At 46.7% G+C, this 25,000-nt stretch overlaps 1 protein-coding gene across 1 annotated transcript in view; it reads right to left on the bottom strand.

The window, feature by feature from the left end:
- The window catches only part of ptpro (protein tyrosine phosphatase receptor type O), a gene marked incomplete at its 5' end in the record, with an annotated part of 51,167 nt that overhangs the window by 18,323 nt on the left and 7,844 nt on the right, over nucleotides 1-25,000 (bottom strand). The window contains 10 exons of the mRNA XM_079818347.1: nucleotides 618-686; nucleotides 4,721-4,841; nucleotides 6,866-7,007; nucleotides 8,219-8,352; nucleotides 11,029-11,149; nucleotides 15,218-15,493; nucleotides 16,884-17,077; nucleotides 17,357-17,477; nucleotides 23,768-23,964; nucleotides 24,045-24,206. Coding sequence (XP_079674473.1) covers nucleotides 618-686; nucleotides 4,721-4,841; nucleotides 6,866-7,007; nucleotides 8,219-8,352; nucleotides 11,029-11,149; nucleotides 15,218-15,493; nucleotides 16,884-17,077; nucleotides 17,357-17,477; nucleotides 23,768-23,964; nucleotides 24,045-24,206 — 1,537 coding nt within the window. The remainder of the gene's footprint in view (nucleotides 1-617; nucleotides 687-4,720; nucleotides 4,842-6,865; nucleotides 7,008-8,218; nucleotides 8,353-11,028; nucleotides 11,150-15,217; nucleotides 15,494-16,883; nucleotides 17,078-17,356; nucleotides 17,478-23,767; nucleotides 23,965-24,044; nucleotides 24,207-25,000) is intronic.

The raw sequence follows: 25,000 nt of genomic DNA, 5'->3' as shown, positions 1-25,000 counted from the left end.
ACCCCGCCCACTTGCACCATAGACCCCGCCCACTGACGTTCAGTCGCTTAACGCCTGACGTTTCCCAACACTGGATGCCAAAGCCGTTCAGGACACCAGTGACGTCAGCCAATCAGAAGAGTGGGCGTTTCCTGACACGCCTTAAAGGAGCCGCGCCTTAAAAACAGATCAAAGGCTCAGAATGAAGGTTGAAAATAATCACACACGCTTGTGTTTTTGTGCAAAAAAACCTCAAGGAACATTAAAATCATTTAAAAAATCCATGCCTTGACCCCTTTAAGTCTTGTTTCTGAAAGAGTGTATGCTTAAAAAAACGAGATATACACACCCTAATTATAAACGAAACCTCACTTAACTTGCTAAGGCCTGCTCTTCTGAACGCAGCTGAGGACGATCCTCTGAACATCTCAGCAGAAAAAACCTCATTACCAGCCCAAAATCTGCCTTTACTGACCCTCTTTAAGCTCTTATATTAATCATGTGTGTGTGTGTGTGTGTGTGTGTGTGTGTGTGTGTGTGTGTGTGTGTGTGTGTGTGTGTGTGTGCCACTGATAACCTGCTTGTGCTCGACCGTGTGACAGTGTGTGATTGACAGCGAGACACACAAGAGCTCCTACCAGTTATACGGCAGCTTCCCGTCCCGCTCGAAAGAGGCGAAGTTCACGAAGGTTTCAGCGCCGCACTCCCTGAAAGCAGACATGTGATGAATATTGACATGAGGTTATGATTTTTGCCCAAATTTTCCTGAATGGTCTCATGCATATAGTCATGTTAATAGTGTCCTATGTGAACGTGTTCTGCATTTATTTTCCCCAAGTTTTAGTTTTTTTTTCTTGAAAATCGTATTTGAATGTGCAGCAACTATAGTTGCCAGTGGGCATGTGTGTGTGTGTGTGTGTGTGTGTGTTACCATGTTGTATGCACCCCTTCAATATCAAATTTGACTAGGCATCTAACTCAAAATAACTGCTTTCAACAGATCAATCTTTACACAAACAATCAAAATAAATTAATATAATGACGAAAAAAATACATCTATATAACAATAATAAATAAATATTCCCATAGTATTCAATGGCTGAGTGTAGTAGGTGACTTCATATAATAATGTAAATGTAAACTCATTACTTGTCTGAATTTCCACATTATAATGGAATCATAAGCTCTAGTCATAAAGAGAATGAGGGTCTGATTAGATTGAAACATCCATTCCAAACTGGATGAAGGGTCCTCAATATTTTGGCCCTTACAAGACATAATATCATAAAATATGATATTATTCCCTATCAAATTAAGGTCTAATGTACAGTAGAGAAGTCAGTTAAAGGGTTAAGTTATGTTTTAGGTGGGATATTATGAAAGCTAAAAGCACTAAAGGCCAAAAATCTTGATTTATTAACCTGTTAACACAGTATAGCCCATTTCCCCATTATATCTACTTACAAGTCATTTGCCCACCGGCAACTACAGAGACTTTTGACTAAGTGTACAAAAAAACGATAGATCTGTAAGATTAGTTTTGTTTGGATGATTCTAGAGACCTTCACGATTATGTAGATATATATATGTCAACAAAAAATACTTATTAGTAACATGAAAATAACCTTTCTTTGGGAAGGTTTGCCTTCGCTATGCTTCCTGGAAGTCATGTGACAGGAAGGAAGTTAATACCTTTTTTTTCTCTTGAAATCCTTTATTTGGTTGTTTTCTTGCGTGTCATTGAGATATAAAACATGGATAATATCTAGAAAAATACTTACAAAACTAAAATGACAACTATAAACGGTGGGCTTAAATGGGTTTTAATGTTAATATTCTCCACTGGTCCTTCATGACCCTGTGGCCGGTTCTCCACTGGTCCTTCATGACCCTGTGGCCGGTTCTCCACTGGTCCTTCATGACCCTGTGGCCGGTTCTCCACTGGTCCTTCATGACCCTGTGGCCGGTTCTCCACTGGTCCTTCATGACCCTGTGGCCGGTTCTCCACTGGTCCTTCATGACCCTGTGGCCGGTTCTCCACTGGTCCTTCATGACCCTGTGGCCGGTTCTCCACTGGTCCTTCATAACCCTGTGGCCGGTTCTCCACTGGTCCTCCATGACCCTGTGGCCGGTTCTCCACTGGTCCTTCATGACCCTGTGGCCGGTTCTCCACTGGTCCTCCATGACCCTGTGGCCGGTTCTCCACTGGTCCTTCATGACCCTGTGGCCGGTTCTCCACTGGTCCTTCATGACCCTGTGGCCGGTTCTCCACTGGTCCTTCATGACCCTGTGGCCGGTTCTCCACTGGTCCTCCATGACCCTGTGGCCGGTTCTCCACTGGTCCCCCATGACCCTGTGGCCGGTTCTCCACTGGTCCTCCATGACCCTGTGGCCGGTTCTCCACTGGTCCTCCATGACCCTGTGGCCGGTTCTCCACTGGTCCCCCATGACCCTGTGGCCGGTTCTCCACTGGTCCCCCATGACCCTGTGGCCGGTTCTCCACTGGTCCTCCATGACCCTGTGGCCGGTTCTCCACTGGTCCTTCATGACCCTGTGGCCGGTTCTCCACTGGTCCTTCATGACCCTGTGGCCGGTTCTCCACTGGTCCTTCATGACCCTGTGGCCGGTTCTCCACTGGTCCTTCATGACCCTGTGGCCGGTTCTCCACTGGTCCTCCATGACCCTGTGGCCGGTTCTCCACTGGTCCTTCATGACCCTGTGGCCGGTTCTCCACTGGTCCTTCATGACCCTGTGGCCGGTTCTCCACTGGTCCTTCATGACCCTGTGGCCGGTTCTCCACTGGTCCTTCATGACCCTGTGGCCGGTTCTCCACTGGTCCTCCATGACCCTGTGGCCGGTTCTCCACTGGTCCTCCATGACCCTGTGGCCGGTTCTCCACTGGTTCTTCATGACCCTGTGGCCGGTTCTCCACTGGTCCTTCATGACCCTGTGGCCGGTTCTCCACTGGTCCTTCATGACCCTGTGGCCGGTTCTCCACTGGTCCTTCATGACCCTGTGGCCGGTTCTCCACTGGTCCTTCATGACCCTGTGGCCGGTTCTCCACTGGTCCTCCATGACCCTGTGGCCGGTTCTCCACTGGTCCTCCATGACCCTGTGGCCGGTTCTCCACTGGTTCTTCATGACCCTGTGGCCGGTTCTCCACTGGTCCTCCATGACCCTGTGGCCGGTTCTCCACTGGTCCTTCATGACCCTGTGGCCGGTTCTCCACTGGTCCTTCATGACCCTGTGGCCGGTTCTCCACTGGTCCTTCATGACCCTGTGGCCGGTTCTCCACTGGTCCTTCATGACCCTGAGGCCGGTTCTCCACTGGTCCTCCATGAGCCTGTGGCCGGTTCTCCACTGGTCCTTCATGACCCTGTGGCCGGTTCTCCACTGGTCCTTCATGATCCTGTGGCCGGTTCTCCACTGGTCCTCCATGAGCCTGTGGCCGGTTCTCCACTGGTCCTCCATGACCCTGTGGCCGGTTCTCCACTGGTCCTTCATGACCCTGTGGCCGGTTCTCCACTGGTCCTTCATGACCCTGTGGCCGGTTCTCCACTGGTCCTCCATGACCCTGTGGCCGGTTCGCCACTGGTCCTTCATGACCCTGTGGCCGGTTCTCCACTGGTCCTCCATGACCCTGTGGCCGGTTCTCCACTGGTCCTTCATGACCCTGTGGCCGGTTCTCCACTGGTCCTTCATGACCCTGTGGCCGGTTCTCCACTGGTCCTCCATGACCCTGTGGGCGGTTCTCCACTGGTCCTTCATGACCCTGTGGCCGGTTCTCCACTGGTCCTTCATGACCCTGTGGGCGGTTCTCCACTGGTCCTCCATGACCCTGTGGCCGGTTCTCCACTGGTCCTCCATGACCCTGTGGCCGGTTCTCCACTGGTCCTTCATGACCCTGTGGCCGGTTCTCCACTGGTCCTCCATGACCCTGTGGCCGGTTCTCCACTGGTCCTTCATGACCCTGTGGCCGGTTCTCCATTGGTCCTCCATGACCCTGTGGCCGGTTCTCCACTGGTCCTTCATGACCCTGTGGGCGGTTCTCCACTGGTCCTCCATGACCCTGTGGCCGGTTCTCCACTGGTCCTTCATGACCCTGTGGCCGGTTCTCCACTGGTCCTTCATGACCCTGTGGCCGGTTCTCCACTGGTCCTCCATGACCCTGTGGCCGGTTCTCCACTGGTCCTCCATGACCCTGTGGCCGGTTCTCCACTGGTCCTCCATGACCCTGTGGCCGGTTCTCCACTGGTCCTTCATGACCCTGTGGCCGGTTCTCCACTGGTCCTTCCTTGGAGCACTTTTGATAGAGACTGACCACTGCAGACCGGGAACACCCCACAAGAGCTGCAGTTTTGGAGATGCTCTGACCCAATCACAATCCAGCCCTTGTCAAACTCGCACAAATCTTGCCCATTTTTCCTGCTTCTAACACATCAACTCTGAGCACAAAATGTTCACTTGCTGCCTAATATATCAGAGATCATCAGTGTTATGCCTGATCGGTGTTAGTTATATACTTCATGACTTTTTATATTTATGCATTTTGGCAAACGCTTTTATCCAAAGTGACTTACAGGGACAATCCCCCTGGAGCAACATGGAGTAAAGTGCCTTGCTCAGGGACACACTGGTGGTGACCGCTGGGATCGAACCAGCAACCTTCTGCATATCAGTTCCATGGTTTAACCCACTCGACCACCATCTCACGGCTAAGTGTTTAAGGGAATTAACTCACCGGCTCAGCTCCATGTGTTTCTTGCGCAACACCAGCAGGAAGAGCACCAGCAGACTGATGAGGAGAATGCTGAGGACCGCCAGCGCAGAGATGGCCGCCACGCTCGGGTTCATCTCACGCACTGCAACACACACACACACACACACACACACACACACACACACACACACACACACACACACACACACACGCGCGTGTATCAGACCTGACCTGTGCTCTGGCCTGTAGTGTCCTGATCAGTGTTGGGGGAAACGCATTACAAGTAACTTGAGTTACGTAATAATATCACTTTTTCCAAGCAACTAGTAAAGTAACGCATTACTTTTCAAATTTACAACAAAAGTTACTTTTCCACATTAATTTGACTGACAGCTCTCCTGTCCTCATGTTGAGAGTGAGTGCAGAGGTGTGTGTGTGTGAGTGTGTGTGTGTGTGTGTGTGTGTGTGTGTGTGTGTGTGTGTGTGTGTGTGTGTGTGTGTGTGTGTGTGTGTGTGTGTGTGTGTGAACATGATGGTTATTGTAGTTCTAGACTAAATGTGAGCATTTATTTATCTCACTTGCACAATAAAGATTCTGTCCTCCTCAAAATGAATAAAATCAGTCAAATGCTAAATCAGAGTACTATGCAAACCTCCAACAATTAAATGTTAAATAAAACAACTATTTTTATGCATAATCTACCTTTATATTTAATTTACCACTGTCTTGCTGCTGACCTTTGATGATGAAAATTACTAGATTTTTTGTTTTTATTGGTAAAACTTTTTTCTCCTGCATCCTCTTCTCCATTATCCAGAGCTGCGCCCTCTAGTGTTCATGCGGGAATCTGCATTTTTACCTCAGCCTGGGGCTTATTATTTACATTTTGGCATGAAGAGGTCTTTACCGATGCACAAAAATATAACTTTTTTGTTATAAAAACAAAACAAAAACAAGCCCAGCCCAGCCCAGCCCAGGTGAGAAAAAGTAACGTAACGCATTACTTTTCTTAAAAAGTAACTAAGTAACTCAATTAGTTACTTTTTAAGGGAGTAACGCAATATTGTAACGCATTACTTTTCTTCAAAAGTAACTAAGTAACTCAATTAGTTACTTTTTAAGGGAGTAACGCAATATTGTAACGCATTACTTTTCTTCAAAAGTAACTAAGTAACTCAATTAGTTACTTTTTAAGGGAGTAACGCAATATTGTAACGCATTACTTTTCTTCAAAAGTAACTAAGTAACTCAATTAGTTACTTTTTAAGGGAGTAACGCAATATTGTAACGCATTACTTTTCTTCAGAAGTAACTAAGTAACTCAATTAGTTACTTTTTAAGGGAGTAACGCAATATTGTAATGCATTACTTTTCTTAAAAAGTAACTAAGTAACTCAATTAGTTACTTTTTAAGGGAGTAACGCAATATTGTAACGCATTACTTTTCTTCAGAAGTAACTAAGTAACTCAATTAGTTACTTTTTAAGGGAGTAACGCAATATTGTAACGCATTACTTTTCTTCAAAAGTAACTAAGTAACTCAATTAGTTACTTTTTAAGGGAGTAACGCAATATTGTAACGCATTACTTTTCTTCAAAAGTAACTCAATTAGTTACTTTTTAAGGGAGTAACGCAATATTGTAATGCATTACTTTTCTTAAAAAGTAACTAAGTAACTAAATTAGTTACTTTTTAAGGGAGTAACGCAATATTGTAATGCATTACTTTTCTTCAAAAGTAACTAAGTAACTAAATTAGTTACTTTTTAAGGGAGTAACGCAATATTGTAACGCATTACTTTTCTTCAGAAGTAACTAAGTAACTCAATTAGTTACTTTTTAAGGGAGTAACGCAATATTGTAACGCATTACTTTTCTTCAGAAGTAACTAAGTAACTCAATTAGTTACTTTTTAAGGGAGTAACGCAATATTGTAACGCATTACTTTTCTTCAGAAGTAACTAAGTAACTCAAATAGTTACTTTTTAAGGGAGTAACGCAATATTGTAATGCATTACTTTTCTTCAGAAGTAGTAACTAAGTAACTCAAATAGTTACTTTTTAAGGGAGTAACGCAATATTGTAATGCATTACTTTTTAAAGTAACTTTCCCCAACACTGGTCCTGATTATGATGATGATGATGATGGTGATGGTGATGATGACCTGCTGTGCTGATGGTGATGTGCGCGGGCTCGCTGGCGCTGCTGTAGCTGATGCTGGTCACACTGCAGTTGTACGAGGTTGACGGCTGAAGTCCGGAAACGGTCACAACATGAGCGCCGGTGACCAGCGGCTCGCGCACCTTCTGGATCAGACACACACACACATTCAGATCGCCTGGTTATTCATGAGTGCATCGCTGTCATGGCAACAGCGCATGTCATTTTAGATTTTAAATCTGGAGTTATCATGAACTAACAATAAAAATGTTTCATTAACAAAGATTGAAGTGATAGTTCACCCAAAAATGAACATGAGTTACTCGCCCTCAAGTCATCCAAGGTGTGTGACATTCTTCTGTCAGACGAACACAATCAGAGTGATATTAATAATGTCCTGCTCAAATCATAAAAGTGCATCTATCCCTCATAAAAGTGCGTCTATCCATCATAAAAGTGCATCTATCCATCATAAAAGTGCATCTGTCCATCATAAAAGTGCATCTGTCCATAAAGTGCATCTGTTCATCATAAAAGTGTATCTGTCCATCATAAAAGTGCATCTGTCCATCATAAAAGTGCATCTATCCATCATAAAAGTGCATCTATCCATCATAAAAGTGCATCTGTCCATCATAAAAGTGCATCTGTCCATCATAAAAGTGCATCTATCCATCATAAAAGTACATCTGTCCATCCTAAAAGTACATCTATCCATCATAAAAGTGCATCTGTCCATCATAAAAGTGCATCTGTCCATCCTAAAAGTACATCTATCCATCATAAAAGTGCATCTGTCCATCATAAAAGTGCATCCGTCCATCATAAAAGTGCATCCGTCCATCATAAAAGTGCATCTGTCCATCATAAAAGTGCATCCGTCCATCATAAAAGTGCATCTGTCCATCATAAAAGTGCATCTGTCCATCATAAAAGTGCATCTGTCCATCATAAAAGTGCATCCATCCATCATAAAAGTGCATCTATCCATCATAAAAGCGCATCCGTCCATCATAAAAGTGCATCTGTCCATCATAAAAGTGCATCCATCCATCATAAAAGTGTATCTGTCCATCATAAAAGTGCATCTATCCATCATAAAAGTGCCTTTATTAACCCCCGGAGCCGTGTGGAGCAGTTATATGACGGATGGATGCACTTTTATTGACTTAACTCACTGTCATTATAAAGCTTTGAAGATCAGATCATTATTAATATAACTCTGATTGTGTTCGCCTGACAGAAGTGTGTCACACACACCTCGGATGACCTGAGGGAGAGGAACTCATGGGCTAATGCTGATTTTTGGGTGAACTATCGTGAATAATTGAGATCTGAAGCAGTGTGTGTCACTCACTGTGCGATCTCGGCCGGTTCCCAGGGGTCTGCAGGTGATCTGGTAGAAGTCCACGACGCCCTCCTCCGCCCAGAGCAGCGTGATGGCCGTGGCGCTGGAGTTCACCGCATACAGAGACTTCGGAGGAGCCGGTTCTGTTCGTGAAAGAGGCGCATGTCTAACTTACAAGTTCCTCTAAGAAAACTAGTTGAAAAAAAAAACGAGTAAAAAGGGAAGACGAAACAAACTGCCACATCAATTCTGGCCTGTTTGCACAGGAAGTGAGAGATTAAGTTATTATTGGAATCAGAAAACACACTCTCAGCAACGCAACAAACAATTTTTAACTCAGAATCAGATATATAAAGATCAGGACATCCAGACGCATTTACTGGACAAGCACAAGCACAAGATATTAAGTCTTGCTTTCTGAATGAACTGAGTTTGTGCCTGAAACAACAAATCTGCCAGTGCCAAAAATGACCAGTCTGCTAATTTTTTTTTAAAAATCCCTCATTTCCACCAAATATTGGATTTGACGTTATTTGTATTTTCTTTTAATTAGGACGGGATTTGTATCTATTTTTGGAACTGACCAATTGTGGATAATTTAGTCAATTTAACATAAAATGGAGAAAAAAATTAGCACTGTTTATCACACTCGTGTGCTTTAATGTTCAACCAGGAACTTTTTTTAAATGCTTTTATTTTGTTTTCAATTTTCCTGGTTAAACATTAAAACACACTAGTGTGATAAACAGTGCTATTTTTATTTTATATTTTATGTAAAATTATCCACAAATAAGGCATTTTTCACTCAAGTCTGAGGCATGTAAGCTCAGATATATATAGCCTACGATCAATCAGATCCAAATATTAATACGAAACCTGTCCTAATGAAAGAAAATAAGTTAACAAAAAAGATTGAAACCAATATTTGGTGATGATGTAGCATAATGAAAGATTTATAAGCTATTTTTTGCAGGCCGGTCATTTTTTATTTGTTGATTCTTTGTAAAAAGGTCAAAAAGTATCGACAAAATGTGGGGAAGTTGTTAGACTGAACTGAAACGAATCGTCAGTAATTCAGACTCACATGTAACTAATTTGCATAACGCCCGCCTCTCGTCCTGATTGGCTGAACAGCATCTCTTAGCCCCGCCCTAACTCACTGTAGTTAATGCCCGCCTCTGGTCCTGATTGGCTGAACAGCGTCTCTTAGCCCCGCCCTCACTCACTGTAGTTAATGCCCGCCTCTGGTCCTGATTGGCTGAACAGCGTCTCTTAGCTCCACCCTCACTCACTGTAGTTAATGCCCGCATTTGGTCCTGATTGGCTGAACAGCGTCTCTTAGCCCCGCCCTCACTCACTGTAGTTAACGCCCGCATTTGGTCCTGATTGGCTGAACAGCGTCTCTTAGCTCCACCCTCACTCACTGTAGTTAACGCCCGCCTCTGGTCGTGATTGGCTGAACAGCATCTCTTAGCCCCGCCCTCACTCACTGTAGTTAATGCCCGCCTCTGGTCGTGATTGGCTGAACAGCGTCTCTTAGCCCCGCCCTCACTCACTGTAGTTAATGCCCGCCTCTGGTCGTGATTGGCTGAACAGCGTCTCTTAGCTCCGCCCTCACTCACTGTAGTTAATGCCCGCCTCTGGTCCTGATTGGCTGAACAGCATCTCTTAGCCCCGCCCTCACTCTCTGTAGTTAATGCCCGCCTCTGGTCGTGATTGGCTGAACAGCATCTCTTAGCTCCAACCTCACTCACTGTAGTTAATGCCCGCCTCTGGTCCTGATTGGCTGAACAGCATCTCTTAGCCCCGCCCTCACTCACTGTAGTTAATGCCCGCCTCTGGTCCTGATTGGCTGAACAGCGTCTCTTAGCTCCACCCTCACTCACTGTAGTTAATGCCCGCCTCTGGTCCTGATTGGCTGAACAGCGTCTCTTAGCTCCACCCTCACTCACTGTAGTTAATGCCCGCCTCTGGTCCTGATTGGCTGAACAGCGTCTCTTAGCTCCGCCCTCACTCACTGTAGTTAATGTCCGCCTTTGGTCCTGATTGGCTGAACAGCGTCTCTTAGCTCCACCCTAACTCACTGTAGTTAATGCCCGCTTCTTGTCCTGATTGGCTGAACAGCGTTTCTTAGCCCCGCCCTCACTCACTGTAGTTAATGCCCCCCTCTGGTCGTGATTGGCTGAACAGCGTCTCTTAGCCCCGCCCTCACTCACTGTAGTTATTGCCCGCCTCTGGTCGTGATTGGCTGAACAGCGTCTCTTAGCCCCGCTCTCACTCACTGTAGTTATTGCCCGCCTCTTGTACTGATTGGCTGAACAGCGTCTCTTAGCCCCGCCCTCACTCACTGTAGTTATTGCCCGCCTCTCGTCCTGATTGGCTGAACAGCGTCTCTTAGCCCCGCCCTCACTCACTGTAGTTATTGCCCGCCTCTGGTCGTGATTGGCTGAACAGCGTCTCTTAGCCCCGCCCACACTCACTGTAGTCGTCTCTGACACTGGAAGAGTGTTGGTCATGTGACGCTGTTTTCTGCTGAGATTGATCTGGTCAAACCCTCGCCATCATTACTGTTCGTACCACTGTGTGTCAAGAGCTGAGATTCAGATATAATAATGAGTGCTAGCTTTCTGACCAATCACAGCAGAGCAGCTCTCAGAGAGGCGGGTCTTAGAGGCTGAATCTCTGAAGGAAGCGTTTCAGACACTGAGAGGAAAGAGCTGATGCTGCAGTGGAGATCAGGAGAGAATGAGTGTGTTTGAGACTCCAGAGACTCCATTGAAACACTGAGGAAGAAGCTTGTTTGTTTGCGTCACACTGACCGAGCTTCATGATGTGCGGTGCAGACGTGTTGCGGCTCCTCTCCGTGCAGGCGGTGACCGTCAGATTATAGATGTCGCCGGGAGGAAGAGCCAGAGACGCCTTCATCATGCTGCGAGTCACCTGAAACACACACCAATCGCTTGAGATGATCCGCTGACTCCAAACGATCCGCCAAGGGAAGTGTTCGATACTCAGAGAACGTGAGCGGTGCTAATTAAAGAGATTCAAAGGAACGATTCTTTGCTCATTGGTTCGTTTGATTCACTCATCTGACCGATTACCTGCATATGTTAGAATGACTTGAGTAAATGAACACACATGAATCTTCTCTCTCTCTCTCTCTCTAAATGCCGCCGGTGGGCGTCTGAAGATCTCAGTGTGGAAACATTTAGCCAGCGCTAATTAAACGTTGGCTGTGCGTTAGATAAATATGTGTGCAGGGTAATTGGATTCATTACAGGCTGATGGCACAGCGTTGCTCGAGGGTGAATCCCATGAGCCAGAGCAGATCAAATACCCAGAAGAAGTGTTTTACCCTCATGTGACCGTGGTAAACGACTACATCATCATCAACTTGATCCTACAGAATTAATCAATAACAGACCAATCTAAGATACTAGAAAAGGCAGTGTCCTCACAACTATGAAATGGTATCTGTGAGGATTTAGACCGTATCATAGCACTGAGACAGCTCTCGTCAGAGTTACAAATGTGGCCCTGGACCACAAAACCAGTCATAAGGGTACATTTTTTGAAGGCTGAATAAATAAGCTTTCCATTGTTGTATGGTTTGTTAGGATAGGACAATATTTGTCCAAAGATACGACTATTCTGTGAAATTCTGGAATCTGAGGGTGCAAAAAAATCTAAATATTGAGAAAATCTTGTCTTGTCCAAAAAGTTGTCCAAATGAAGTCCTTAGCAATGCATAATAATACATTTTTGATATATTTACGGTAGGAACATGATCTTTACTTAATATCCTAATGACGCATGTCCGAGTGAGTGAGTCGTGTGAAGCGTGTCCGAGTGAGTGAGTCGTGTGAAGCGTGTCCAAGTGAGTGAGTCGTGTGACTCGTGTCCGAGTGAGTGAGTCGTGTGACTCGTGTCCGAGTGAGTGAGTCGTGTGACGCGTGTCCGAGTGAGTGAGTCGTGTGACTTGTGTCCGAGTGAGTGAGTCGTGTGACTAGTGTCCGAGTGAGTGAGTCGTGTGACGCGTGTCCCAGTGATTGAGTCGTGTGACTCGTGTCCGAGAGAGTGAGCCTTGTGACTCGTGTCCGAATGAGTGAGTCATGTGACTCGTGTCCGAATGAGTGAGTCATGTGACTCGTGTCCGAGTGAGTGAGTCGTGTGACGCGTGTCCCAATGAGTGAGTCGTGTGACTCGTGTCCGAGTGAGTGAGTCGTGTGACTCGTGTCCCAGTGAGTGAGTCGTGTGACTCGTGTCCGAGTGAGTGAGTTGTGTGACTCGTGTCCGAATGAGTGAGTCGTGTGACTCGTGTCCGAGTGAGTGAGTCGTGTGACGCGTGTCCCAGTGAGTGAGTCGTGTGACTCGTGTCCGAGTGAGTGAGTTGTGTGACTCGTGTCCGAGTGAGTGAGTCGTGTGACGTGTGTCCGAGTGAGTGAGTCGTGTGACGCATGTCCGAGTGAGTGAGTTGTGTGACGTGTGTCCGAGTGAGTGAGTCGTGTGACTCGTGTCCGAGTGAGTGAGTCGTGTGACTCGTGTCCGAGTGAGTGAGTCGTGTGACGTGTGTCCGAGTGAGTGAGTCGTGTGACGCATGTCCGAGTGAGTGAGTTGTGTGACGTGTGTCCGAGTGAGTGAGTCGTGTGACTCGTGTCCGAGTGAGTGAGTCGTATGACTCGTGTCCGAGTGAGTGAGTCATGTGACTCGTGTCCGAATGAGTGAGTCATGTGACTCGTGTCCGAGTGAGTGAGTCGTGTGACGCGTGTCCCAATGAGTGAGTCGTGTGACTCGTGTCCGAGTGAGTGAGTCGTGTGACGCGTGTCCCAGTGATTGAGTCGTGTGACTCGTGTCCGAGAGAGTGAGCCTTGTGACTCGTGTCCGAATGAGTGAGTCATGTGACTCGTGTCCGAATGAGTGAGTCATGTGACTCGTGTCCGAGTGAGTGAGTCGTGTGACGCGTGTCCCAATGAGTGAGTCGTGTGACTCGTGTCCGAGTGAGTGAGTCGTGTGACTCGTGTCCCAGTGAGTGAGTCGTGTGACTCGTGTCCGAGTGAGTGAGTTGTGTGACTCGTGTCCGAATGAGTGAGTCGTGTGACTCGTGTCCGAGTGAGTGAGTCGTGTGACGCGTGTCCCAGTGAGTGAGTCGTGTGACTCGTGTCCGAGTGAGTGAGTTGTGTGACTCGTGTCCGAGTGAGTGAGTCGTGTGACGTGTGTCCGAGTGAGTGAGTCGTGTGACGCATGTCCGAGTGAGTGAGTTGTGTGACGTGTGTCCGAGTGAGTGAGTCGTGTGACTCGTGTCCGAGTGAGTGAGTCGTGTGACTCGTGTCCGAGTGAGTGAGTCGTGTGACGTGTGTCCGAGTGAGTGAGTCGTGTGACGCATGTCCGAGTGAGTGAGTTGTGTGACGTGTGTCCGAGTGAGTGAGTCGTGTGACTCGTGTCCGAGTGAGTGAGTCGTATGACTCGTGTCCGAGTGAGTGAGTCATGTGACTCGTGTCCGAATGAGTGAGTCATGTGACTCGTGTCCGAGTGAGTGAGTCGTGTGACGCGTGTCCCAATGAGTGAGTCGTGTGACTCGTGTCCGAGTGAGTGAGTCGTGTGACTCGTGTCCCAGTGAGTGAGTCGTGTGACTCGTGTCCGAGTGAGTGAGTTGTGTGACTCGTGTCCGAATGAGTGAGTCGTGTGACTCGTGTCCGAGTGAGTGAGTCGTGTGACGCGTGTCCCAGTGAGTGAGTCGTGTGACTCGTGTCCGAGTGAGTGAGTTGTGTGACTCGTGTCCGAGTGAGTGAGTCGTGTGACGTGTGTCCGAGTGAGTGGGTCGTGTGACGCATGTCCGAGTGAGTGAGTTGTGTGACGTGTGTCCGAGTGAGTGAGTCGTGTGACTCGTGTCCGAGTGAGTGAGTCGTGTGACTCGTGTCCGAGTGAGTGAGTCGTGTGACGTGTGTCCGAGTGAGTGAGTCGTGTGACGCATGTCCGAGTGAGTGAGTTGTGTGACGTGTGTCCGAGTGAGTGAGTCGTGTGACTCGTGTCCGAGTGAGTGAGTCGTATGACTCGTGTCCGAGTGAGTGAGTCGTGTGACGTGTGTCCGAGTGAGTGAGTTGTGTGACTCGTGTCCGAGTGAGTGAGTTGTGTGACTCGTGTCCGAGTGAGTGAGTTGTGTGACTCGTGTCCCAGTGAGTGAGTCGTGTGACTCGTGTCCGAGTGAGTGAGTTGTGTGACTCGTGTCCCAGTGAGTGAGTCGTGTGACTCGTGTCCGAGTGAGTGAGTCGTGTGACTCGTGTCCGAGTGAGTGAGTCGTGTGACGTGTGTCCGAGTGAGTGAGTTGTGTGACTCGTGTCCGAGTGAGTGAGTTGTGTGACTCGTGTCCGAGTGAGTGAGTCATGTGACTCGTGTCCCAGTGAGTGAGTCGTGTGACGCGTGTCCGAGTGAGTGAGTTGTGTGACTCGTGTCCGAGTGAGTGAGTTGTGTGACTCGTGTCCGAGTGAGTGAGTCGTGTGACGTGTGTCCGAGTGAGTGAGTCGTGTGACGCATGTCCGAGTGAGTGAGTTGTGTGACGTGTGTCCGAGTGAGTGAGTCGTGTGACTCGTGTCCGAGTGAGTGAGTCGTGTGACTCGTGTCCGAGTGAGTGAGTCGTGTGACGTGTGTCCGAGTGAGTGAGTCGTGTGACGTGTGTCCGAGTGAGTGAGTCGTGTGACTCGTGTCCGAGTGAGTGAGTCGTGTGACTCGTGTCCGAATGAGTGAGTCGTGTGACTCGTGTCCGAGTGAGTGAGTCGTGTGACTCGTGTCCAAGTGTCTCTACTGGGTGGTTGCCCTGCTCACTTAATAAACAAACTCCATGCACTCAGTCATTTTAAATCTAGACTAAAAACACATCTCTTTACTATGGCATACACATAAAACATTATCAATTTCTATTATTCAAATCTGTTAAATGATTGTTAGGCTGCATTAGCTAGGTCAGCCGGCACCGGGAACACTTCCCATAACACCTGATGCACTCGTACTCACGTCGATAGAGTAGCGTCTGCGCGAGCCCTTCTTGCCTTCCGCCGTCACCTGCCAGTGCAGCATGCGTGAGTGCGACAGGTCGGTGAACAGATCGCCGTAGGTCCAGCGCACGTACAGCATCCCGTGAGAGTACTCCACCGACGAGATGTGAGGAGCTTCCGGAGCTGTAACGAAGCTGACGGTGGAGCCATCGCAGCAGCTCATAGGCGGATCGCCCCACGTCACCATCGTGACACGGAAGTTGTAGTACCAGGCCGGCAGCAGATCCGTCACTCTCTGTGGGATACGAGAGAATCGATTCATGACACGAGGTATTGATGACAAGTGGTGCTCACTGCAGCCGAATGACTCCAGCTGATGGGCGGAGCTTGTCCTGATTAGGCTTAGGACAAAAAATTTAAAAAACATAAAATAGTACATCAATGAAACTGAAATAACAGTCGCTCAGTATGTATTTTTCATAATGTAAAAATTGTGTAATATTTATTAATTTTTATTATTTGGTTACAAGTGCAGTGCTCTTTCAGAGAGACTCCGCCCACACGCTCTTCTGATTGGCTGCGTGTTTTGATTGATTTGATTGCGAGTGCAGTGCTCTTGCAGAGAGACTCTGCCCACACTCTCTTCTGATTGGCTGTGGTTTTTGATTGATTTGATTGCAAGTGCAGTGTTCTTGCAGAGAGACTCCGCCCACACTCTCTTCTGATTGGCTGTGGTTTTTGATTGATTTGATTGCGAGTGCAGTGCTCTTGCAGAGAGACTCCGCCCACACACTCTTCTGATTGGCTGTGGTTTTTGATTGATTTGATTGCGAGTGCAGTGCTATTGCAGAGAGACTCCGCCCACACTCTCTTCTGATTGGCTGTGATTTTTGATTGATTTGGTTGTGAGTGCAGTGCTATTGCAGAGAGACTCCGCCCACACTCTCTTCTGATTGGCTGTGATTTTTGATTGATTTGGTTGTGAGTGCAGTGCTATTGCAGAGACTCCGCCCACACTCTCTTCTGATTGGCTGCGCGTTTTGATTGATTTGATTGCGAGTGCAGTGCTCTTGCAGAGAGACTCCGCCCACACACTCTTCTGATTGGCTGTGGTTTTTGATTGATTTGATTGCGAGTGCAGTGCTCTTGCAGAGAGACTCCACCCACACACTCTTCTGATTGGCTGTGTTTTTGATTGATTTGATTGCGAGTGCAGTGCTCTTGCAGAGAGACTCCACCCACACACTCTTCTAATTGGCTGTGGTTTTTGATTGATTTGATTGCGAATGCAGTGCTATTGCAGAGAGACTCCGCCCACAGGCTAATATCGTGTCTGGTGTGAGTGTGTCGGTCCATTAGTCTGACCTTTGCAGGATCTCACGCTGATTTAATTAGAGACTCAACCCCGTGTGTTCATCCTCAGTCTCACTTTGAACGCGAGACACTGTGGTGTATCATTAAATATGATTATAATAATTACACAGAGCATTGCATCTCTATTTCTCACGCTGTGACTGCGCGCATCATAATTACCCATCTCTGCTGGTTAATTGACTGATTACAGGAACGAGACTCAAAACTTTAAGTAAAGGCAGAATGATCATGATTCGGCGACCATTTTAGGAACACAGCACATTCATACAATCTCAAAATAAATCATGTTAGTGGTGTTAGCTGCTCTTTACCACAGAGGCGATGACGGACGCGGTGGCGGCGATCTCGTAGTAGGTGGTCCACTGAGACGTCTGAGTGGCCGAGTTGAAGAAGAAGGTCTGCAGGACGTACTTCCGGAAGGCCACGTTATACGGCCGCTGCCAGCTGAGGATGACGGCGGTGGGACTGAGAGGATAAACCACCAGATCACGAACCCCCGACGGCTCTGAAAGAGGATCAACCAATCACAGAGCACAAGTGAGTCACAGGAGGCGGGGCTCACTGAGCACACTATATTCATTTATTTATTTATTTATGCATTTGGCCTGTATTACAGGGACAATCCCCCTGGAGCAACATGGAGTAAAGTGCCTTGCTCAAGGACACACTGGTGGTGACCGCTGGGATCGAACCAGCAACCTTCTGCATATCAGTTCCATGGTTTAACCCACTGGATCACCATCTCACACTATACAGTACAAACACGAGCAGAAGAGTTGCTAACCTATATCAATGATGACCGGTTCGGAGGCGGGGCTAATGAGCGGCCCGTTCGTGTGATACACCACCACTCGGTACTGAGCGCCTGGGGTCAGGCTGGTGATGATGTCACTGGTGATATTCTCCTATGAGAGGGAGGAGAGCAGGTCACATGGTTACTTCGGTTCTGGCAATTGGACTTTGCATGCAGTCCAGTAAGAATGTCCAGTCGCGGGGGAGTGTGTGCGCCAGAGATGTTCACAAGTCTTTCATCTGGAGTCAAGTCTGGAGTCTTTATTCACGAGTCCTAGTCGAGTCTCAAGTCATTTTATGTCTTACAAAAAAATAAATATATTCAAAAATCCTTCTTTTTTTTTTTTTTATAGACAAAATATGACCTTTCTATCATCTGTTTTGTTTGTAATAAAAGTCCTAAGGGATACATCCAGCCTTACCTTATAATCCATTATAATGTAAAACAAAAAAACTATTGTCCTGGCAACAAGACAAGTTGTCATTTTCAATACAGTCGCTGAGTGGACACAAGATGGCGCCATTCACGTTTGTTACACAGCGTTGTTATTGACGACAGACATTATCAGAAAATAATCAAACCGAACGTTTCTAGTAGTTTCTAGTCAATAGAAAACTGTCCGCATGCTGATTGCGATACGTTAAAATATGCGCTTTAAGCAATAAATGGATTAACATCTTTCTATCTCTCTCTCATGTCTACATTAAGAGAGAGAGAAAAGCTGCGAAAAGATTGATAAAGTAAAACATAGTGCTAGGTTTAAAGGTTAGATTTTCTTCATGTTTTAACAGACTGGCAATCCAAAAGAGCCACTCAGCTACACCACAGTAAAACAGCGAGCTGTGTGAGTTAATGTCACTAACCTATGTGGACGCAATCTCTAATAAAAGGACGTTCCTGCGTCTTGAAATGTTTTCCACACATTCTTTGTATTGAGCCGATCTGACACGGTAATAAATCCATATGTGAGAACAAATGGCACGATGGATCCTGTCATGTTTCATGGGACTCTTATGACGCACGCAATACACGGACAGCCGTAATGAAATTCTATAACAAGGGTCGATCTACCACGTCACGTACATGTGAAGCAGATATTATAACATTCAAATAAAGATTTTTTATTTATTTACAATGGATAAGGATTAAAGACTTGAGTTGTTTTTAAAATTTCATGAGTCTTTTTTTGTCGAGTCAAGTCAAGTCTGAAGTCATTTCAGGTCGAGTCCCGAGTCAAGTCTGAAGTCATTTCAGGTCGAGTCCCGAGTCAAGTCTGAAGTCATTTCAGGTCAAGTCCAGAGTCAAGTCTGAAGTCATTTCAGGTTGAGTCGAGTCAAGTCTGAAGTCATTTCAGGTCGAGTCGAGTCAAGTCTGAAGTCATTTCAGGTCGAGTCGAGTCAAGTCTGAAGTCATTTCAGGTCGAGTCGAGTCAAGTCTGAAGTCATTTCAGGTCGAGTCCCGAGTCAAGTATGAAGTCATTTCAGGTCGAGTCAAGTCTGAAGTCATTTCAGGTCGAGTCAAGTCTGAAGTCATTTCAGGTCGAGTCGAGTCAAGTCTGAAGTCATTTCAGGTCGAGTCGAGTCAAGTCTGAAGTCATTTCAGGTCGAGTCAAGTCTGAAGTCATTTCAGGTCGAGTCCCGAGTCAAGTCTGAAGTCATTTCAGGTCGAGTCCCGAGTCAAGTCTGAAGTCATTTCAGGTCGAGTCCCGAGTCAAGTCTGAAGTCATTTCAGGTCGAGTCAAGTCTGAAGTCATTTCAGGTCGAGTCAAGTCTGAAGTAATTTCAGGTCGAGTCGCACGCAATACACGGACAGCCGTAATGAAATTCTATAACAAGGGTCGATCTACCACGTCACGTACATGTGAAGCAGATATTATAACATTCAAATAAAGATTTTTTATTTATTTACAATGGATAAGGATTAAAGACTTGAGTTGTTTTTAAAATTTCATGAGTCTTTTTTTGTCGAGTCAAGTCAAGTCTGAAGTCATTTCAGGTCGAGTCCCGAGTCAAGTCTGAAGTCATTTCAGGTCGAGTCCCGAGTCAAGTCTGAAGTCATTTCAGGTCAAGTCCAGAGTCAAGTCTGAAGTCATTTCAGGTTGAGTCGAGTCAAGTCTGAAGTCATTTCAGGTCGAGTCGAGTCAAGTCTGAAGTCATTTCAGGTCGAGTCGAGTCAAGTCTGAAGTCATTTCAGGTCGAGTCGAGTCAAGTCTGAAGTCATTTCAGGTCGAGTCCCGAGTCAAGTATGAAGTCATTTCAGGTCGAGTCAAGTCTGAAGTCATTTCAGGTCGAGTCAAGTCTGAAGTCATTTCAGGTCGAGTCGAGTCAAGTCTGAAGTCATTTCAGGTCGAGTCGAGTCAAGTCTGAAGTCATTTCAGGTCGAGTCAAGTCTGAAGTCATTTCAGGTCGAGTCCCGAGTCAAGTCTGAAGTCATTTCAGGTCGAGTCCCGAGTCAAGTCTGAAGTCATTTCAGGTCGAGTCCCGAGTCAAGTCTGAAGTCATTTCAGGTCAAGTCCAGAGTCAAGTCTGAAGTCATTTCAGGTTGAGTCGAGTCAAGTCTGAAGTCATTTCAGGTCGAGTCGAGTCAAGTCTGAAGTCATTTCAGGTCGAGTCGAGTCAAGTCTGAAGTCATTTCAGGTCGAGTCGAGTCAAGTCTGAAGTCATTTCAGGTCGAGTCCCGAGTCAAGTATGAAGTCATTTCAGGTCGAGTCAAGTCTGAAGTCATTTCAGGTCGAGTCAAGTCTGAAGTCATTTCAGGTCGAGTCGAGTCAAGTCTGAAGTCATTTCAGGTCGAGTCGAGTCAAGTCTGAAGTCATTTCAGGTCGAGTCAAGTCTGAAGTCATTTCAGGTCGAGTCCCGAGTCAAGTCTGAAGTCATTTCAGGTCGAGTCCCGAGTCAAGTCTGAAGTCATTTCAGGTCGAGTCCCGAGTCAAGTCTGAAGTCATTTCAGGTCGAGTCAAGTCTGAAGTCATTTCAGGTCGAGTCAAGTCTGAAGTAATTTCAGGTCGAGTCCTGAGTCAAGTCTGAAGTAATTTCAGGTCAAGTCCCGAGTCAATTCTGAAGTAATTTCAGGTCGAGTCGAGTCAAGTCTGAAGTAATTTCAGGTCGAGTCCAGAGTCAAGTCTGTAGTCATTTTATGTCGAGTCCAGAGTCAAGTCTGTAGTCATTTCATGTCAAGTCCAGAGTCAAGTCTGAAGTCATTTCAGGTCGAGTCCCGAGTCAAGTCTGAAGTCATTTCAGGTCCAGTCGAGTCAAGTCTGAAGTCATTTCAGGTCGAGTCCCGAGTCAAGTCTGAAGTCATTTCAGGTCGAGTCATGTCTGAAGTCATTTCAGGTCGAGTCAAGTCTGAAGTCATTTCAGGTCGAGTCGAGTCAAGTCTGAAATCATTTCAGGTCGAGTCGAGTCAAGTCTGAAGTCATTTCAGGTCGAGTCAAGTCTGAAGTCATTTCAGGTCGAGTCCCGAGTCAAGTCTGAAGTCATTTCAGGTCGAGTCCCGAGTCAAGTCTGAAGTCATTTCAGGTCGAGTCCCGAGTCAAGTCTGAAGTCATTTCAGGTCGAGTCAAGTCTGAAGTCATTTCAGGTCGAGTCAAGTCTGAAGTCATTTCAGGTCGAGTCCAGAGTCAAGTCTGAAGTCATTTCAGGTCGAGTCCTGAGTCAAGTCTGAAGTCATTTCAGGTCCAGTCGAGTCAAGTCTGAAGTCATTTCAGGTCGAGTCCCGAGTCAAGTCTGAAGTCATTTCAGGTCGAGTCCCGAGTCAAGTCTGAAGTCATTTCAGGTCGAGTCAAGTCTGAAGTCATTTCAGGTCGAGTCGAGTCAAGTCTGAAGTCATTTCAGGTCGAGTCAAGTCTGAAGTCATTTCAGGTCGAGTCCCGAGTCAAGTCTGAAGTCATTTCAGGTCGAGTCCCGAGTCAAGTCTGAAGTCATTTCAGGTCGAGTCCCGAGTCAAGTCTGAAGTCATTTCAGGTCGAGTCAAGTCTGAAGTCATTTCAGGTCGAGTCAAGTCTGAAGTAATTTCAGGTCGAGTCCTGAGTCAAGTCTGAAGTAATTTCAGGTCAAGTCCCGAGTCAATTCTGAAGTAATTTCAGGTCGAGTCGAGTCAAGTCTGAAGTAATTTCAGGTCGAGTCCAGAGTCAAGTCTGTAGTCATTTTATGTCGAGTCCAGAGTCAAGTCTGTAGTCATTTCATGTCAAGTCCAGAGTCAAGTCTGAAGTCATTTCAGGTCGAGTCCAGAGTCAAGTCTGAAGTCATTTCAGGTCGAGTCCCGAGTCAAGTCTGAAGTCATTTCAGGTCCAGTCGAGTCAAGTCTGAAGTCATTTCAGGTCGAGTCCCGAGTCAAGTCTGAAGTCATTTCAGGTCGAGTCCCTAGGCAAGTCTGAAGTCATTTCAGGTCGAGTCCAGAGTCAAGTCTGAAGTCATTTCAGGTTGAATCCCGAGTCAAGTCTGAAGTCATTTCAGGTCGAGTCGAGTCAAGTCTGAGGTAATTTCAGGTCGAGTCCCGAGTCAAGTCTGAAGTCATTTCAGGTCGAGTCCAGAGTCAAGTCTGAAGTCATTTCAGGTCGAGTCCAGAGTCAAGTCTGAAGTCATTTCAGGTCGAAGTCTGAAGTCATTTCAGGTCGAGTCCAGAGTCAAGTCTGAAGTCATTTCAGGTCGAGTCCAGAGTCAAGTCTGAAGTCATTTCAGGTCAAGTCGAGTCAAGTCTGAAGTCATTTCAGGTCGAGTCCCGAGTCAAGTCTGAAGTCATTTCAGGTCGAGACCAGAGTCAAGTCTGAAGTCATTTCAGGTTGAGTCAAGTCAAGTCTGAAGTCATTTCAGGTCGAGTCCAGAGTCAAGTCTGAAGTCATTTCAGGTCGAGACTAGAGTCAAGTCTGAAGTCATTTCAGGTCGAGTCCAGAGTCAAGTCTGAAGTCATTTTAGGTAAAGTCCAGAGTCAAGTCTGAAGTCATTTCAGGTCGAGACTAGAGTCAAGTCTGAAGTCATTTCAGGTTGAGTCAAGTCAAGTCTGAAGTCATTTCAGGTTGAGTCAAGTCAAGTCTGAAGTCATTTCAGGTCGAGTCAAGTCAAGTCTGAAGTCATTTCAGGTTGAGTCCCGAGTCAAGTCTGAAGTCATTTCATGTCGGGTCAAGTCTGAAGTCATCTGCGGTCGATTCCAGAGTCAAGTCTGAAGTCATTTCAGGTTGAGTCCAGAGTCAAGTCTGAAGTCATTTCAGGTTGAGTCCCGAGTCAAGTCTGAAGTCATTTCAGGTCGGGTCAAGTCTGAAGTCATCTCCGGTCGAGTCCAGAGTCAAGTCTGAAGTCATTTCAGGTCGAGTCCAGAGTCAAGTCTGAAGTCATTTCAGGTCGAGTCGAGTCAAGTCTGAAGTCATTTCAGGTTGAGTCCCGAGTCAAGTCTGAAGTCATTTCAGGTCGAGTCGAGTCAAGTCTGAAGTCATTTCAGGTCGAGTCGAGTCAAGTCTGAAGTCATTTCAGGTTGAGTCCCGAGTCAAGTCTGAAGTCATTTCAGGTCGAGTCCCGAGTCAAGTCTGAAGTCATTTCAGGTCGAGTCAAGTCTGAAGTCATTTCAGGTCGAGTCAAGTCTGAAGTCATTTCAGGTTGAGTCCCGAGTCAAGTCTGAAGTCATTTCAGGTCGAGTCCAGAGTCAAGTCTGAAGTCATTTCAGGTCGAGTCCCGAGTCAAGTCTGAAGTCATTTCAGGTCGAGTCGAGTCAAGTCTGAAGTCATTTCAGGTCGAGTCGAGTCAAGTCTGAAGTCATTTCAGGTTGAGTCAAGTCAAGTCTGAAGTCATTTCAGGTCGAGTCAAGTCTGAAGTCATTTTAGGTCGAGTCCAGAGTCAAGTCTGAAGTCATTTCAGGTCGAGTCAAGTCTGAAGTCATTTCAGGTCGAGTCCAGAGTCAAGTCTGAAGTCATTTCAGGTCGAGTCCCGAGTCAAGTCTGAAGTCATTTCAGGTTGAGTCCCGAGTCAAGTCTGAAGTCATTTCAGGTCGAGTCAAGTCTGAAGTCATTTCAGGTCGAGTCAAGTCTGAAGTCATTTCAGGTTGAGTCCCGAGTCAAGTCTGAAGTCATTTCAGGTCGAGTCCAGAGTCAAGTCTGAAGTCATTTCAGGTCGAGTCCCGAGTCAAGTCTGAAGTCATTTCAGGTCGAGTCGAGTCAAGTCTGAAGTCATTTCAGGTCGAGTCGAGTCAAGTCTGAAGTCATTTCAGGTTGAGTCAAGTCAAGTCTGAAGTCATTTCAGGTCGAGTCAAGTCTGAAGTCATTTTAGGTCGAGTCCAGAGTCAAGTCTGAAGTCATTTCAGGTCGAGTCAAGTCTGAAGTCATTTCAGGTCGAGTCCAGAGTCAAGTCTGAAGTCTCATAAAATGCGACTCGAGTCCGAGTCACTAACTGGAGTGGCCATCTCTGGTGTAGGCACCTCGGAGCAGTACGTGTTCTCCATGCGCTGGCTGATGCTGGGCCGCAGGCAGGTGAGCGACAGCACTGAGATCAGACTGCCGTTATATCTGTGAGCGGGCGGAGCCCAGGAAACGGCGGCCGTGCTGGAGTCCAGCATCTTCACACTGACCGCCTGCGGACGCTCCTGCGGCTGCTCCAGCCACTCGCCCCACGGACCTGCAACACACACACACATGACCTCTGCACCCTCTGAAGGCTGTATGACACGTATATATGAGGTCACTCAGGGGTCATACTGAGGTAGAAGGTGAAGCCGGTGTCGGCCGAACTCTCTCGGGCCTCGCAGTCTCCAGACGAGCTGAGCGTCGTGACCTGAACCCGGTACGTTCCTGCTTCGGACAGTTCGGTGAAGAACTCGTGTGTGTTCTCATCAACCGTGGCTGTTTCGGTGGAGTTTCCTGCTCAAATCATTGGGAAAAAACACAAACGTGTTTCTATGAATGTTTGAGGATATTTACAGCGTACATCCTTCCACAAGGCCTGAGATACTGTATATCACTCTCATACATCTGTACACACGGCCCCATCCATCCATCTTTTCATCCAACCATCTATCCATCCATCTATTCATCCATCCATGCATCATCTATTCATCCATCCATGCATCCATCTATGCATTCATCCATGCATCCATCCATCTATTCATCCATCTATGCATCCATCCATCCATCTATTCATCCATTCATGCATCCATCTATTCATCCATCCATCTATTCATCCATCTATGCATCCATCCATGCATCTATCCATATATTCATCCATCTATGCATCCATCTATTCAGTCATCCATCCATCCATCTATTCATCCATTCATGCATCCATCCATCCATCTATTCATCCATCCATCCATCTATTCATCCATCCATCTATCCATCCATCTATTCATCCATCCATGCATCATCTATTCATCCATCTATGCATCCATTCATCCATCTATTCATCCATTCATGCATCCATCTATTCATCCATCCATCTATTCATCCATCCATGCATCTATCATCTATTCATCCATCTATGCATCCATCTATTCAGCCATCCATCCATCCATCCATCTATTCATCCATCCATCTAGTCATCCATCCATCCATCCATCCATCCATGCATCCATCTATTCATCCATCTATACAGCCATCTATACATCCATCCATCCATCTATTCATCCATCTATACATCCATCCATCCATGCATCCAT

This window comes from Gobio gobio, assembly GCF_949357685.1.
Source record: "Gobio gobio genome assembly, chromosome: 5".
NCBI lineage: Eukaryota > Metazoa > Chordata > Actinopteri > Cypriniformes > Gobionidae > Gobio > Gobio gobio.
This window is presented reverse-complemented; position numbering and strand designations above follow the sequence as displayed.